The 14,473-nt window shown below is 41.5% G+C and overlaps 1 protein-coding gene across 1 annotated transcript in view; it reads right to left on the reverse strand.

The window, feature by feature from the left end:
- Nucleotides 1–14,083, reverse strand: part of LOC114027882 (cytoplasmic dynein 1 light intermediate chain 2) — a 52,616-nt gene extending 38,533 nt beyond the window's left edge. The window contains exons 1-4 of the mRNA XM_027842055.1: nucleotides 13,977–14,083; nucleotides 13,223–13,296; nucleotides 11,373–11,489; nucleotides 6,190–6,420 (exon numbers count right to left, since the gene is read on the reverse strand). Of these exons, the coding sequence (XP_027697856.1) occupies nucleotides 6,190–6,420; nucleotides 11,373–11,489; nucleotides 13,223–13,296; nucleotides 13,977–14,083 (529 nt within the window). The remainder of the gene's footprint in view (nucleotides 1–6,189; nucleotides 6,421–11,372; nucleotides 11,490–13,222; nucleotides 13,297–13,976) is intronic.
- Nucleotides 14,084–14,473: the final 390 nt, after the last annotated feature.

The raw sequence follows: 14,473 nt of genomic DNA on the forward strand, positions 1-14,473 counted from the left end.
GGGCTTTGCAAAAACACTTCAAAAACATCAGATTACCTTTAAACATTTTACAACTGGTTTTTCAGAATTTGGGTAAGGTCTATAAGTGTGCAACATAGTATCATTTTAAGTTTGTATTAAGATAGAAATTGGAATCAGCACTACCTCCAAACTAGAGCAGGAATAAACTTAAGGATACACACCAATCACAGCCTATACAATCTAAGTTTACAAAACAGTTCAGTACAGCTACAGCTTTGATGGATCATTTCTAGAATGAGATGGGATGTGAGGCAACCACGCTTCCAAAAATGAGAGTGCTTAAGAGTATAACTGAAAATGCTTTCATCATCTACTGGTTCACATTAATCAGAAGTCAGAATAATGAACTTCAGTCCTATTCAAATAACACCAAACCACTGTTTATACCTGAGTGAGCAAAACTCCTGAAATACTTTGGACAGTGTTTTGGAATCCTATGTTGGAAGAAATTTTAATTAAATAATTTTGTGGTAACTTGGTGAAGCAGCAGCAAGTCTGAACATTTTATGGGCTTTAATCAAGCTAGGTTCTCTGATCCTCAGAACGTTTCCATTGCTATTTGGAGCCTTAGCAGTTTAAACGAGAAGAATCTCAGCTACATTTCAGTTTTACAAATCTATACGTTTCAGACAACTATGTTTCATGGTGCAACACAACTAACAAGGAACACTATAAATCCCACTTACAACTTTTTTTTCACATGAAGAACCTTTTTAACTCATGTTCTACCTAAATGAAACCCTGTCCATTCTTTTTCCTGCCAAAGAAGCACACATGAAATTAAATGTCATCTAGTGCCCCATCTGTGGGGCACCACAGCCTCACACCCAGTCCCCAGGAAACCAATAAATTCCTATAGGGAATATGAGGAAACAGGTAACTTTGATGACACTTTTCCAATCACTAAATGATTTATCTTTGGAGGGGTTCTGAAATTTCAAATTATTGCCTGTACTTTAAACCCTGAGGTGACTTACAGACACAGATTTGTTAAAAAGAATAAATAATATAATATAATATAATATAATTCTGGCAAAATGTTTTGGGCATGTAACTCACCAAACACCCCCAAATGCTAAATTACTAAAACTCACTGATCATAAAAATCCTCACAAAGGCACTTTGGCAGATTACATTTTTGTATAACACGGCTCCTCCATCGTCCTGCTCCATGAACTTGTCCAACTGGCTATGCTGGGTCTCAAATTTTTCATCTATAAAATTTGGGGTTGAACTGTGACCTCTTCAAGTCCTTTCTAGTTCTGAAATTCTAAGATTCTATGAATATTTTCCTCTTCTTTCTGCCTATTCAATCTCTTGTTAACTTGTCTACCTCCCAGTTTCTGTGGCTTCAAGTCCTAGCTAAAAAACCACCTCTGTTTACTATCTCAAATTTATCCTAAATACATCTTACTTGTACATAATTATTGGCATGTTATCTCCCATTAGACTGTGAACTCCTTGGAGGAAAGGTCTATTTTTGCCTTTCTTTGTATCTCTAGTGTTGAGCACAGAGCAAGGCACACAGAAAGCACTTAGCTGCTTGTTAACTTGTCTCCAAACAAGTGTATGTTTACTCCACCTTAAAAAAAAAAACCCCTTACTGATCCATTCAGCCCCACTACCTATCATTCCATATCTCTCCTGTCTTTTGATGTTAAACTCTTTGGGAAGGCTGCCTACAGTTCATGTCTACAATCCACACCTTTGCTGCCTGTCACCTCATTCTTAATTCTCTATAGTCTGGCTTCTGCCCTCATCATCCGACTGAAACTGCTCTCTCCAAAATTTCCAATAAACTCTTAGTTGCCAAATTCAATGGCCTTTTCTTTATCTTCATTCTCCTCAACCTCTCTGCAGCCTCTAACATTATCAATCACACTCCTCTCTAGGTTTTCATGACATTTCCAGGTTCTCTAAGCGACTAGGAAGCACAGTGAAGCTGGGTCTGGAGTCAGGAAGACCTGAGTTCAAAGGTGCCCCCCCCCCCCCCCCCTCCCCCCCCCCCCCCCCCCCTCTCTCTCTGTGTGTAACTCTGGACAAGTCACTTAATATATCTGATCAGTTTCCTCAACCGTAAAATGGGGATAATAACAGTACCTACCTCCCAAGGTGGTTGTGAGGATCAAATGAGACATTTGTAAAGCACTTAACATAGTGCCTGGCACACAGTGGACACTTAATAAACGCTTGGTTTCCTTCCTTCTTTCTACCTATCTTGGGCTGCTCCTTAAATCTCCTTTGATAGACCTCAGTCCAAGTTGCACCTGCCTACAGAGGGCATGCCTCAAAGCCCTGTCCTGAGCCCTCTTCTCAGGTCCCTCTAGACTATTCCACTTGGTGATTTCATTGGTTCCCATGGATTCAACTATCATCTCCATGCTAATGGTTCTCAGATCTATTTACCCAGTCCTAACCTCTCCCCTGACCTCCAGTCCGGTATCCCTAATTGCACACTGGACATCTTACATTGGATGTCCTGTAGACCCCTTAAACTCAGCAAGTCTGAAACTGAGCTCAAACTTTCTCCCCAGCCCTCCTGTTTTCCTGATTTCCTTGTTACTGGTTGAGGGTACCACTATACTTCCACTCAGGCTCCAAACCTCAGTGTCACCCTTGACTCCTCACTTCCTTTCATTCCCCCATATCCAACAGGTCGGATTTCACTTTTGTGACATCTCTGGCATACACTGCCCTCCGCACTGTGGAAGACTGTTATTACCTGATGCCTGGGCTACTGCATAGCCTGGGGTTGGTCCCTCTGTCTTAAGTGTCTTCCTACTCCAGTCTATCTGCCCAAGGGATCTTCCTAAAGTGCAGGCTTGGCCATGTTGCCTCTCCCCCCTACCCCACTTCCCTCCGCCAATAAATTCCAGTGGCTTCTTACCACCTGTAGCCCCAAATATAAAATCTTGTTTGGTATATGAAGCCCTTCATAACCTTTCCATTTTTCTCAGACCTTACACAGCCCCAGGTACTCTGACCCAGTGCCACTAGCCTCCTTGCTGTTCCTCAAACAAGACCTCACATCTCCCAACTCTGGATGTTCTTTTCACTGGGGGTTCTCCATGCCTGGAAATCTCTCTCTCCTCCTCTCTACCTCCCAGTTTCTGTGGCTTCAAGTCCTAGCTAAAAAACCACCTCTTTACAACCTCACCTCCACCTCCAACCCTGCTCCCCATTCTCTGGCCCCTTAATGCGAGTGCTTTCCCTCTCTTTATTCTCTCCAATTTATCCTCTATATATCGTATTTTTACACAGTTGTTTACATGTTGTCTCCTTCATTAGATTGGGAGCTCTGAGAGAAGGACCTACTTTTGTTTTTTGTTGGTTTTTTTTTTTTTTTGGTATTCCCAGCACTTAACAAAATGTCTGGTACACTATAGGCATTTAATAAATGCTGCTGAGGACTATTCAAAATTATCTCTATTCTTTAAGGCCTAGCTTGAATTCCACCTCTTCCATAAAACTTGTTCTCAACTTTTTTTCCATTGCACTCTGAAAAGTGCCTATAGTCTATAATATATTAAACAGTATTTTTTATACACTTGTATGATCTCCATGTAATCTGGTTCCTTGGGAGATAGAAATCCATATGTCTTCACATTATTATCATTTCCATTTTAAAGGTATGTCAACTATACAAGTCTCAGAGGTTCCAAGTTAAGCCCTTGGTTGCCCTGCCATATATTATGGCTTTAGGTCACTTTTAGGTTTCAAGTAGAGTTAATAGGTAAATGTTCCAAAACATTTCAAAAGGTTCTGCCTAGTTCTCCTGCTCTGGTTTAAGCAAGGGACCACCCAAAATATACAGCTGAGAAGGAAAGAGTTCTTTAATGTAAATACTATCTTTCAATCACTTTTCCTTTAAAAATAGAAAAGCACAAGGATGAGTAATGAAGACACTACAGGATAATTCAACATCTGGAAGAATGTCACTATCGAGATGAAAACAGCCAGCTGACAGAATTAAAGCGTGTCCTGGGAAAACATCTAATTCAAACTTTTCATTTTAAAGTTGAAGGAACTGAGACTCAGAGAGGTTAAGTTACTTGTTCCAGGCTGTTCAGGTGACTCTCAGGTCTTCTTTAGCCTAACCACATTATTAACATGCAACTTAAGACTAACAGACACTTTTAGCACACAAGGCAAAAAAAACTGTCATCCCAAATGTCTGATACATTGGAGGTAGGGATGAGAACAAAGATTAACCAGAATTAGAATAAATTTACAGCACTGGACAGGACCAAAAACCCCCAACATTATAAACATTTTGCACATAGATATAGCACATCAGAGCTGGAAAGGACCTTAAAAATCACCTAGTCTGATCCCGTTATTTTGCAGAGAAAGAGAATGAGGCCCAGGAGGGTGGGGAGGAAAAGTAGCATGCCCAAGGTCACATGTAAGTGGCAAAGCAAACCCAGGTCTCCTAATTCTTACTCTGGGGATCTTGCTGCCTCCAAGCTTGATTTAAGTTGTTTTAAAAAAACAAAACAAAATAAAACAAAACCAAAAATGAAACATCTTTGAAATGTTATCACACTATAAAAATGAGCTCATAATAGTCAATTTATCACAATCAATCTACTTCTCTACATACCATACTATCTGTGTATTGGTTACAAAATTGCCCCATGTTCAGAAGTAGTTTGCTTTAGTGTGGCCTAATCCTGGGGAAAAAACCCTCATTATTTGTAAAGGTCAGTCGTTTGATACTGGCTAGCTGAACTGCATAGCAATCATGCAGCAAATACAGCTGAGAAAATTTACAAAAGACAGGTTGAAAGGATCAACTATAAAGCTCCCAGTGTCTGTGGGACACTTGAACTGACATGTGACAGAAGGCACAGGCAAAATGAAGAGCGTGACAGGAAGACATGGAATGTGGAATTTGATTTGAAAAGCAAACCTAATATTCAGGAACCATCATTCTGAGTGTCGGTTATAATGCACGAGTTAGCAATGTGAGGATACTGTATACCACGCCCAAAAGGGCCCTCATTAATTCACTGGAGTGATGTCATACTGTGGAAATAAGCCAGTTTGAGCAGAGCCAACCCTTGTCAAAGACTGTTGCTGCTGCCGCGGCCACTCCTACTCTTCTGGCAAGTGGTCAGATGCTCATGTAACTGCACAGAAGCAAGGGAGAGGAAAAACAATCTTCTGAACCACATATATTTTAAAACAAAAAACAATCCCTCCCCTCCCAAACTTCCTTCAAATTTGAAAATCAAGTCCTTTATTTTAAAAGAACTCTTATTTTAATAAACACAATACAGCCTACCATTTAACAATAGAAAATGGACTTTTAAATGCTCTAATTTTTAATTTAAGCACTTGAATTCAGAAACAAACTACTCTAGCACTGGCTTATGTCTGAATTCTCTGACAGAATTATGCTTTTAATTTTTATTTGTTCTCCTACAGGTTAACGAAGGAAACTAGCTTTCTCCTGCCAAATAATGTAACTCCTAGAGGGAGCTTCAGGCTATATAGACCACATTAGAACCCACAGACTCAAAAACTGTCAGAACTAAATGGGACCTTAGCAATCACTTTGCCTGGAGATCATCCCTACTTTACAGGAGAGGAAATACAGCTCCTCAAGGGGAAGTGACTATCCCATAAAGCTATTATGTGTTAGAGTCGAGACTTGGACCCCAGTTTCCTAACTGCAAAACCAGAGCTGTTCCCACAACAAACTGGGGCCCGCTAAAGAGCTCTGAGGCCACACATGAAAACAACAAAAAAGACCCACAGATCAGATCATGTTTAAATAAGGAAAGCCTTATTGTACATCCTTCCCTTTGAAAACCACACACACAATAAAATGACCTTAATCTTCTGGTCAACGGGGAAAGTAAATATCAATCAAACTCACTTCATACAGAGAAACCAACTGGGGATATGAGGAGAACCTTGAAAATGTTCTGAGACCCTAAGCTGAAAAGGGCTGAACTCTCAAAGAGCATCTTCAATGCAATCATTCATTCAACAAACTTTATTAAGTACCTTCTATGTGCTTACTTCTTCAAAGAGAGGATTCATGAATGTCCAAAACATTATCCACCTACTAAAATGAGGGGGGCAGGTGCCATTCAAAGGATCTACCATGAAAACAGGCCCATAATTACACTGTCATGCAGAAAAATGTATTGTACTTACACTTTTGCTCCATGTCTCTCATTTCTTCTGGTGGGATTTTCATTTTATCAATGTGTTCTCGCAAAACACTGGCCCATTTCTGTAACGATTCCATAACAGTCCAAGGCCTAGACATATCTGCTACAAAGATGACTAAAGTCTCTTGCAGGGTTTCTGCTGAAACAGCAAACTTCAACAGGCCTTTATGGTACAAATCTCCATCCAGGATCCACACATTGCAACGTGTCTGATCTGTGGAGAAGAGAAAAAAATGTAACCATTCAAAACTCAAGTTTGCTGCCACTGCAACTGCATCCTAGAAAAGTATCAGTAGATCTTTAATGTCAAAGTCAAAATAAAAAAAAAAACCTATAACTAGAAATGCTTTATTTTCAAAGGAAAATGTAACCAAGAATCATGTGCATATAAATTGCTTTATCCCTTAAAAGAAGTGATGAGAGGATATTTATAAATATTCTCAAAGCAACCTGAAGTGTGTACAACTTACAAAAAAAATACTAAGCCCTTTGCTACTTTTATTGGAAATCAAAGTTTTGTTACAAGGGAAGGCTGTATTTGGAAATAAATGTGATGTAAAAACAAAAGACATCAAGAAAAAAATGAAGGCCGCATTTTTTTTTTCAAATTTAAAAGGTAGAATTTGAGGAATGAGATGACAAATCCTGATATATTAAGGTTATACAATTTCATACATTACTTGACCTTCATAAAAGTCCTATTAGGCAATTACTAGAGGTAGGTCCATTTTACAGACGAAGAAACTAAGATTTAGTCTTTCATTGCCAGTAAGCAACAAGAAATTGATATGCTACTATTTGCCAACAGTGCCATTTTCATTAAATAAAACTGAAATTTAAGACTCCTACATTAACATCTTTTTTAAAAAACCTCATAATTATGGGCTATTTTAGAAAGTGTTTTTCACATAACATTTTATTTGACCCCCACCTCAACTCTGGGGCTTCTTACCCGCTTTTTGGATGAATCAGCTAAGGTACAGAGAAGGTAAGGAATTCTTTGGCATGAAGCATCAGGATGCATAGAATGCATCCTCTTCCCCTGAAACAGAAGCTTCCTAAGGACAGGAGCCTCTTTTTGTCATTGTATCTTCAGTATTTTGCACAAAGTGGGCACTTAATGTTTTCTAAATGGAAATGGGCACCCTCGTTCCACCCCTGTCCCCACACACATCCCAGCATTTCCAATTTGCAAATCTTACATTAGAAATGCCAGCCACTATTATTACTGTTATTATTACTAATGGCAATCATCAGGCCTGGTGGACAAATCCATGGCTTATTTCCTGTGTCTCTGTCAGGCCCTGTGGCCTTGCTCTCCCTCTTCACAGTAGGCCCCTTCAGGGCCCAGCTCAAGCATCACCTGTGTCTGCTCAAGGTCTCTCCTGATGTCCCCCCTTCCTTCTGCCATAATTGTGGTATCCATACCCCTTTCTTCACCTCACATTATTTTGTATTTATCTGTTATTTACTTTTTGTTGGACATGTTGTTTACCTTCAGTAAAACTTAAGTTCTTAGGGCAGCTAGGTGGCGCAGTGGATAGAGCACTGGCCCTTAAGTCAGGAGGACCTGAGTTCAAGTCTGCCCTCAGACCAAACACTTGACACTTACTAGCTGTGTGACCCTGGGCAAGTCACTTAACCCCAACTGTCAAAAAAAAAAAAAAAAAAGTTCTTTGGGAAAGGGGACCATTTCATTTTTGCCTTTATATGTCCAGTGACTGACACAGGGCCAGGCAGAGAGAAGGTATTTATCAAATGTTCTGTAAATTAAATTAAATTAAATAATCAGCTCTTAGTTCACACATCCCCAAATGAGTAGCCCAAGAAATGCCTCTGGTGACAATCTTTCCAAATTTGGCAGGGGTTTTGTTTTTGTTTTTTTGGGGGGGGAGTTATTTTTTGGAGACTAACACTTCTTATCACATTACAATCACCTTCAAATGCATATATTTTAAATCAAAACCATTTCATTATATGCCTACATCACTAAAGCAAAAAAGGTTAGAGTTAAAGAGAAATGAGATTTATTTGCTTCTAGTCAGAATAGTGCTTCAAGTAAAGACAAAATGACATCTAATTATATACCTCAAAATATCTATATTAAACATTTATTATAACTCACATTTACAATGGCTAATACTTTTTTTTTTAAAAAAGTCTTTTCTTACAACATCTTACATGGTAGGTAGTGAAAGTATTATCTCCATTTTAACAGATGAGGAAAACAAAGCTCAAGGAAGGAAAAAACTGCCCAAAGGCAAACAGCTAGTAAGCAAACCAAACCCAAGCTTCCTGGTTCTAAGCCCCAAATTATATATATATATAAATATATATTATACCAGGCTGCCTACAAAATTAGCTATTACGGTAACCTCAAAGAAATCTGAATGAGGAGTTATTACTCTACTTCTACTTAGAGGAAGTAGGGTGCACAGAAAAGACACTGGTAAGTAGACTGGATTCCAGTCCTCACTAACTTGCTGTGTGACCCAGAGTAGGTCACCTAACCTCTCTGTAAAATGGAAATAAAACCTCCCTCACAGGATTGTAGTCATGAGAATCAAATGAGGCAAGCCATGTAAAAGCCCTCTGCAGTCATAAAGTCCTATAAGCATAAACATTATTAATGGTATAAGGACATAAAAATGCTTTGGCACGAAATGAACTTTTGACTACTCCACAATGAAGACTGTATCCACACTATGTATTTGAGAAATAAGAAAAAAATTTAGGAAACAAAAAGCAAAGGACAAAGTTTTCATTTGTTCAAAGGCCGCCCTATGTCATCTGTGGCTGAAATGTAGATGTTCTTCATATTACCTGAAGGGACTCTAAGAGTGGGCAAACAAATCTGTTCTTGAGTCTTGCAGGAAAGGAGGGTTTGGAAGGACTTTAGCACTGAAGCCAAGGTAACCACCCCCAACATTGCAATTTATGAGCTCAAAAGGGAGATATAAATCATGCTGAAGCTAGAAAATTCAAAAGGTGAGAGTTACAAGTTTAAACACTGATTTTAAAAAATATATTAAAAAGTAAAGGGAGCATGATATAATGGAGAGAGAACTGGGAACCAAGAAGACCTGGATTCGAGTCCAGCCGCTGAGGTAATAATGGCTGTTTGTTGTAGTTCGTTGTTTCAGGCATGTCTGACTCTTTGTGATCCCATCTGGCGTTTTCTTGGCAAAGATACTGGAGTGGTTTGCCACGTCCTTCTCCAGCTCCTTTTACAGATGAGGAAACTGAGGCAGAAAGGGTTAAGTGACTTCCCCAGGGTCACCCAGCTAGTAAGTGTCTGAGATCCAACTGGAACTTAGGAAGAGAAATCTCCCTGACTCCAGGCCAGCGCTCTGTGCACTGCATCACTGAGCTGGCTGTTTAACCTTGGACTAACCACTTAATATCTTAATATCTAACTTAAGAGACCGATGAGGCCAATCTCCTTCATTTTACAAATGAGGGAACTGAGGTCTAAAGAAGTAAGGTGATGTGCCAAATGTGTTCTATTTCATTTCATATCAACCTTCCTAGAATTTTAAATGGTCCTGGGCAAGATTTTATTATTTTTTGTCAACATAACCCAATTTAAAGAAAAGTATTTCATTTTTATTGTAACCTTTACATTCAGATGAACCTTCTTACAAAAAAACAAAAACAAAAACAAAAACAAAAACAAAACCTGAAGATGGTAACATTTCTTTATTTAAAAGCCAAAACTCCAAGCCATAGCAGACACAAAAGCAGGCAATGGATTTCATGAATAAACTTCAGTTAACCCTAGAACTACAGAATTTAAAATGGTGTAACAGCAGCACATAGATACCAGCAATCTGTAGGAGATACATCTCCTACCAGCAATCCAATAAATTAGTGCTAAAAAGGAATGCTGAAAAATGTTTAAAAAAATCCAAACTTCTAATATATCATTTCAGGAGTTCTTCACGGGAAAATAGCAGGCTACCAGACCAAGATATCAAGGCAGGCTCCTAAAAAGATTCTATCTATATCTGAACTTAAGTTAAGCTTTAATTTCTACTATTAAATCAAAGTCTGCAAACACAGGAGTAGATGTATTTTCTGTTTTCTATAATATTTTTTCAAAGGATAGAAGGGGCACTATTTAATACAAAAAAAAAAAAACCCAACACATTTTCATGTGTAAATTCTCCCTCTCACACATTCTATATCGCAACCAAAATGTCTCAGACTTTCCCAGCTTTACACACTTGCTCTTATTATTTACCACACCTGGAAGAGCCCTTTGTTCCCCAATTAAATTTTGCCTGTTGAATTTCTACCTAGAATTCAAGGCCCAGCTCAATGCTACATTCTGTAGGCATCCTGTCGTGGTTCTGCAAAGTGGAAGTGATCTCTTTTCATATGCTCCTACGGCAATGTGGGATCCAGGCCCCAGAGGGGTGGCTGCTCATACTGCTTAAATAAGCTGGGAGTCATCAACTCCAATCCTTCTGGTGAGATGGGGGACCACCAGGCCTTACTATCTCTCCCACTTCTATGCCCTTCTAGGCACTGTCATCTGACCTATCCCTGGGCCTTGCCATCTGTCTCACTCTTAAACCCTTAGGACTCTTTTCATCTGCACTTTAACTCTTCTCTCCTGAAAGGTGTTGTGTGGATAACCTGTGTCTGGTGGAAGACCTGGGTTCAAGCCCTGCCACCACACACTGTGACCATGTGATCCTGTCAGTGGTCTAGGCCAGAAGTGTTGCTCTCAAATAGAAATGGGGGCCACTTAACCATGATAAGGCACCCTAGGAGATACACACAGACTTAGAAAGGAACATGATCTATGTTTCATTTTATTTTGTTGAATATTTCCAATTACATTTCAATCCAGTTACATGTAATATGGCTGCACTAAGGGAGGGGTGTTGTGGGCTGCATGTTTGACACTTCTGTTCAAGGGGACTCTCTAAAACGTGCCAATCTGTACTAGAAAAGTTTTTTCATGGTAAAAGTTTCCTATACCAATGCAATGACTGGTCCAGTCCCTAGCCTATTTTCCTACAATTAGAGTGTGAGCTCCTTGAAAACGGAGACTCTTATTTTTTCTATTTGTATTCCCAGTACTTAGAACAGTGCTTGCATTGGCACATATTAAGCACCTAAAAAATGCTTTATTCGTGATGGGTTGGAACAACTTACCATCTCTATCTTCGTCATGAATGTTAAGGTATAGATATTCTAAACCTCTTCCTTTTTTGCTGTGCTCTGCTCCTTGTAATTTAGCCAAGAGTGTTGTTTTACCTGAACCATCTTCACCTAAAAAGAATATTTAGAAGAAAAACATAAGAATGTAATTACTCAGTACACAGAAACTATGCTGATATTCTGAAAGAAATAGGTATAACTTCCACATTTATACATATATCCTGACACGTAACAGAAACCCTTTAAAAAGTTGATTTCACAGCACAGGACAGGACTCAAACTTAGTTAACAAACTTTAATAGTTATGTTTTGGCAGGACATGATTTAGACATGGCAGAAACATGACAAATAAGGAATTATTTAAAAAACTGGAATAAAGGATATCATCAAAGAACTGTATAATCATAAAACATAAGAGGGTCACCTGGAAAGAGGCATGATCTAATGGACAGTTCATATACTCCACCAACATCTTCACGTGAGGAAAGATGAAGGCCTCTCAGCACAATGGGTAAACCCCTTCAATCTATGGTGAACTTAAGGAAAGACACGGACAAGACTGTCTCACAGGATGGGCAGACATAGACGGGCTACAATCTGCTCTGTTGAAGGGAACATCCAAACCAATGAGATCACAATTCTATTTTAAGTATTTTAGACTTGAGATTTTTAAACCTGGAACATCAAAGATCAATGGATCCAGCCCCTTACTTTTGCAGAAAAGAAAACCCAGGCTCAAGAACATGACTTGTCACATAATGTTACACACTACCTAGCCAGAATGGTAGAAAGGAGTTTAAAATCTAGGCTTTCTGATTTCCAAATCAATGCTTTTTTCTTTACTTCACACTGCCCTCACCTATCCAAGGTACACCTAGTTCTTCGTAATAATAACCAAAGTTATAACCCATTCTTTCATGTGAAAAAATAAATGAATTTGGCTCTACCTACAATTCACCCAAAAAAGTAAATGAAAAAGTCAAAGAATAAGCTGGGGTCAATCGCTTACTAGCAAATATGTTAAGATGGACTATTACAAAGAAAACAGAGTTCTGAGACATAATAGGTCTAAAATGACAACCTTAAACCTTCGGTGTTTAAACAATAAGGTCTGACTGCGACAGCCAATAACCATTAAGAGAAAATTCAGTCTGTGGCAGGATAGATACCAACATTTGCTTTCAACATCAGTGTATCTTCTTCACCAGCACAGTGAAGGCTGGGAAACTAATGAAAATAATTATAGAGCTAAGCAAAACTACAAGTCTCAAGCAGACTCTATAATCATCTCCAATTTATCCTGTATATATCCGGTTTGCACATAGTTGTTTCCATGTTGTCTCTCCCATTAAGAATGAACTCCTTAGGAGCAGGGGATTTTTTTTTTTTTTTTTTGCCTTTCTTGGTACTCCCAGTGCCTGGAACACAGCAGGTACTTAAAAATGCTTGAGGGATGGAACTGACTTATTTTGTTATTCTTCCTTTCCACCTACTTTAGTGACCTTTGCCACTGTAATGGAATAATTCTATCCAACCAGAAGGTCAGAGAGTATTTAAAACAACAACAACAACAAAAACATAACCTGGAAGAATCAGGGAAGAAAAAAATATGGTCAGTTTTAAATCTACCCACATTACATTAGTTGAAACAAGGAAGTTCCAAAGTCTACTTAGGGAAATACCACAAAAGCCCAGTGGGTACTTAGCACTTCCTTTTCTGCAAAACCCCACTCCCAAGCTCTTCCCCAGCTCCCAGCAACGTCTCAGGAACAGCCGCCTCCTGGCCCAGCCCGGGGTTGGGTGTCACACCTTCCCCACCCTGCTCCAGGTGGGGAGCCACTCACCAAACACCAGGATGTTTTTGCCTGCCGGTAACTTGGACCTGGAGCGGGTGGAGACTTCGCTCAGGATGGACGACCTGCGGGGTCAGAGCACAGCCGTCAACCGGGCGCTGACCCCCAAGGCTCCCCGGGCCCCGGATGCTGGGCGCGGGGGGCCGAGGGGGAGGAGCCCCTCTCCCCACACCGACATCGTCCTGGGGATAACAGCACGCCAGCGGTCTGTGAATCATCACAAAGTCCAGACCCGGCGGCGGAGATGCTGGCCTCGGGAGCCGAGGGAAGGGGTACACAGGCAAAAGCGAGGCTGGGGAGCAGAAGGATAAGCACGGCTAGTGTTTACGTAACGCTTAGAGGCTGGCAAAGCTCTCCCCAGACGCGTTACTTCGGTCCTCACAGCACCAGCTCTGGGAGGGAGGTGTTGTTATAACCTCCCTTTTACAGAGAAGGAAAAGTGAGGCCGGCAGAGGCGAAGCGACTTGCCCAGGGTCACACAACTAGAAATGTCAGCTCGGATCTGACCTCTGGTCTTGCTGCCTCCAAGAGAGAGAAAAGGAGAGGAGAGAGGGGAGAACGAAGAGGAGGATAAGAAGGGGGTCCCTCCGCGCGGAGCCGGGAGGGAGGGAGGCGGGCGGAGGCTGCCCCACCATCCCTGCCGTCCCGCCCGGTCCAGCGGCCCCGCCCCGCCCGGCCCGGCCCGGCCCCGGAGCCCGGGCCGCCCTCGGCCCCTCCTCACCCAGCCCGTCGGTCCTCCACTCACCACAGGTTCTGCCCTTCGTCCTCCTCGCTGGGCAAGTCCCCGGCGCCCGGGGCCCCGGTCCCCTCAGGCCCCAGCAGCAGCTTCTTCTCCACCCCCACCGGCGCCATCTTGCCAACTGCAGCCACAAAGAGGGCCTTCCCCCGGGCCCGCCGAGGACCCCGCGCCGGCGGGGTGGCCGAGCCCACGCCTGTCCCCGACACCGAATTACCTCACCCCTCTGCGGCAGCCGTGGCCGCCGCCCTACGCCAAATCACTCGTCAGCCCAGACGCCTGCCTCCCTGAACAGCTTGGCAGGACAAGCGAGGGCCGCAGGGCGTGAGGCTTGCTGTCAGGCAGTGACGAAGACAGCTAAAAATCCGAAGGCTTGGCACTGTCACACTGCGAGGAGCCGCCCTGAGTCTGAGGAGCGCGGCAGCGCCCCCTCCTGCCCTGAAGGAGGACGGCAGCCACGGCCACGACCTCCTGAGCTAGTCTGGTACCCAGGCTCCTTCATCCTG

This window comes from Vombatus ursinus, unplaced genomic scaffold, assembly GCF_900497805.2.
Source record: "Vombatus ursinus unplaced genomic scaffold, bare-nosed wombat genome assembly UNPS02014864.1, whole genome shotgun sequence".
Lineage (NCBI taxonomy): Eukaryota > Metazoa > Chordata > Mammalia > Diprotodontia > Vombatidae > Vombatus > Vombatus ursinus.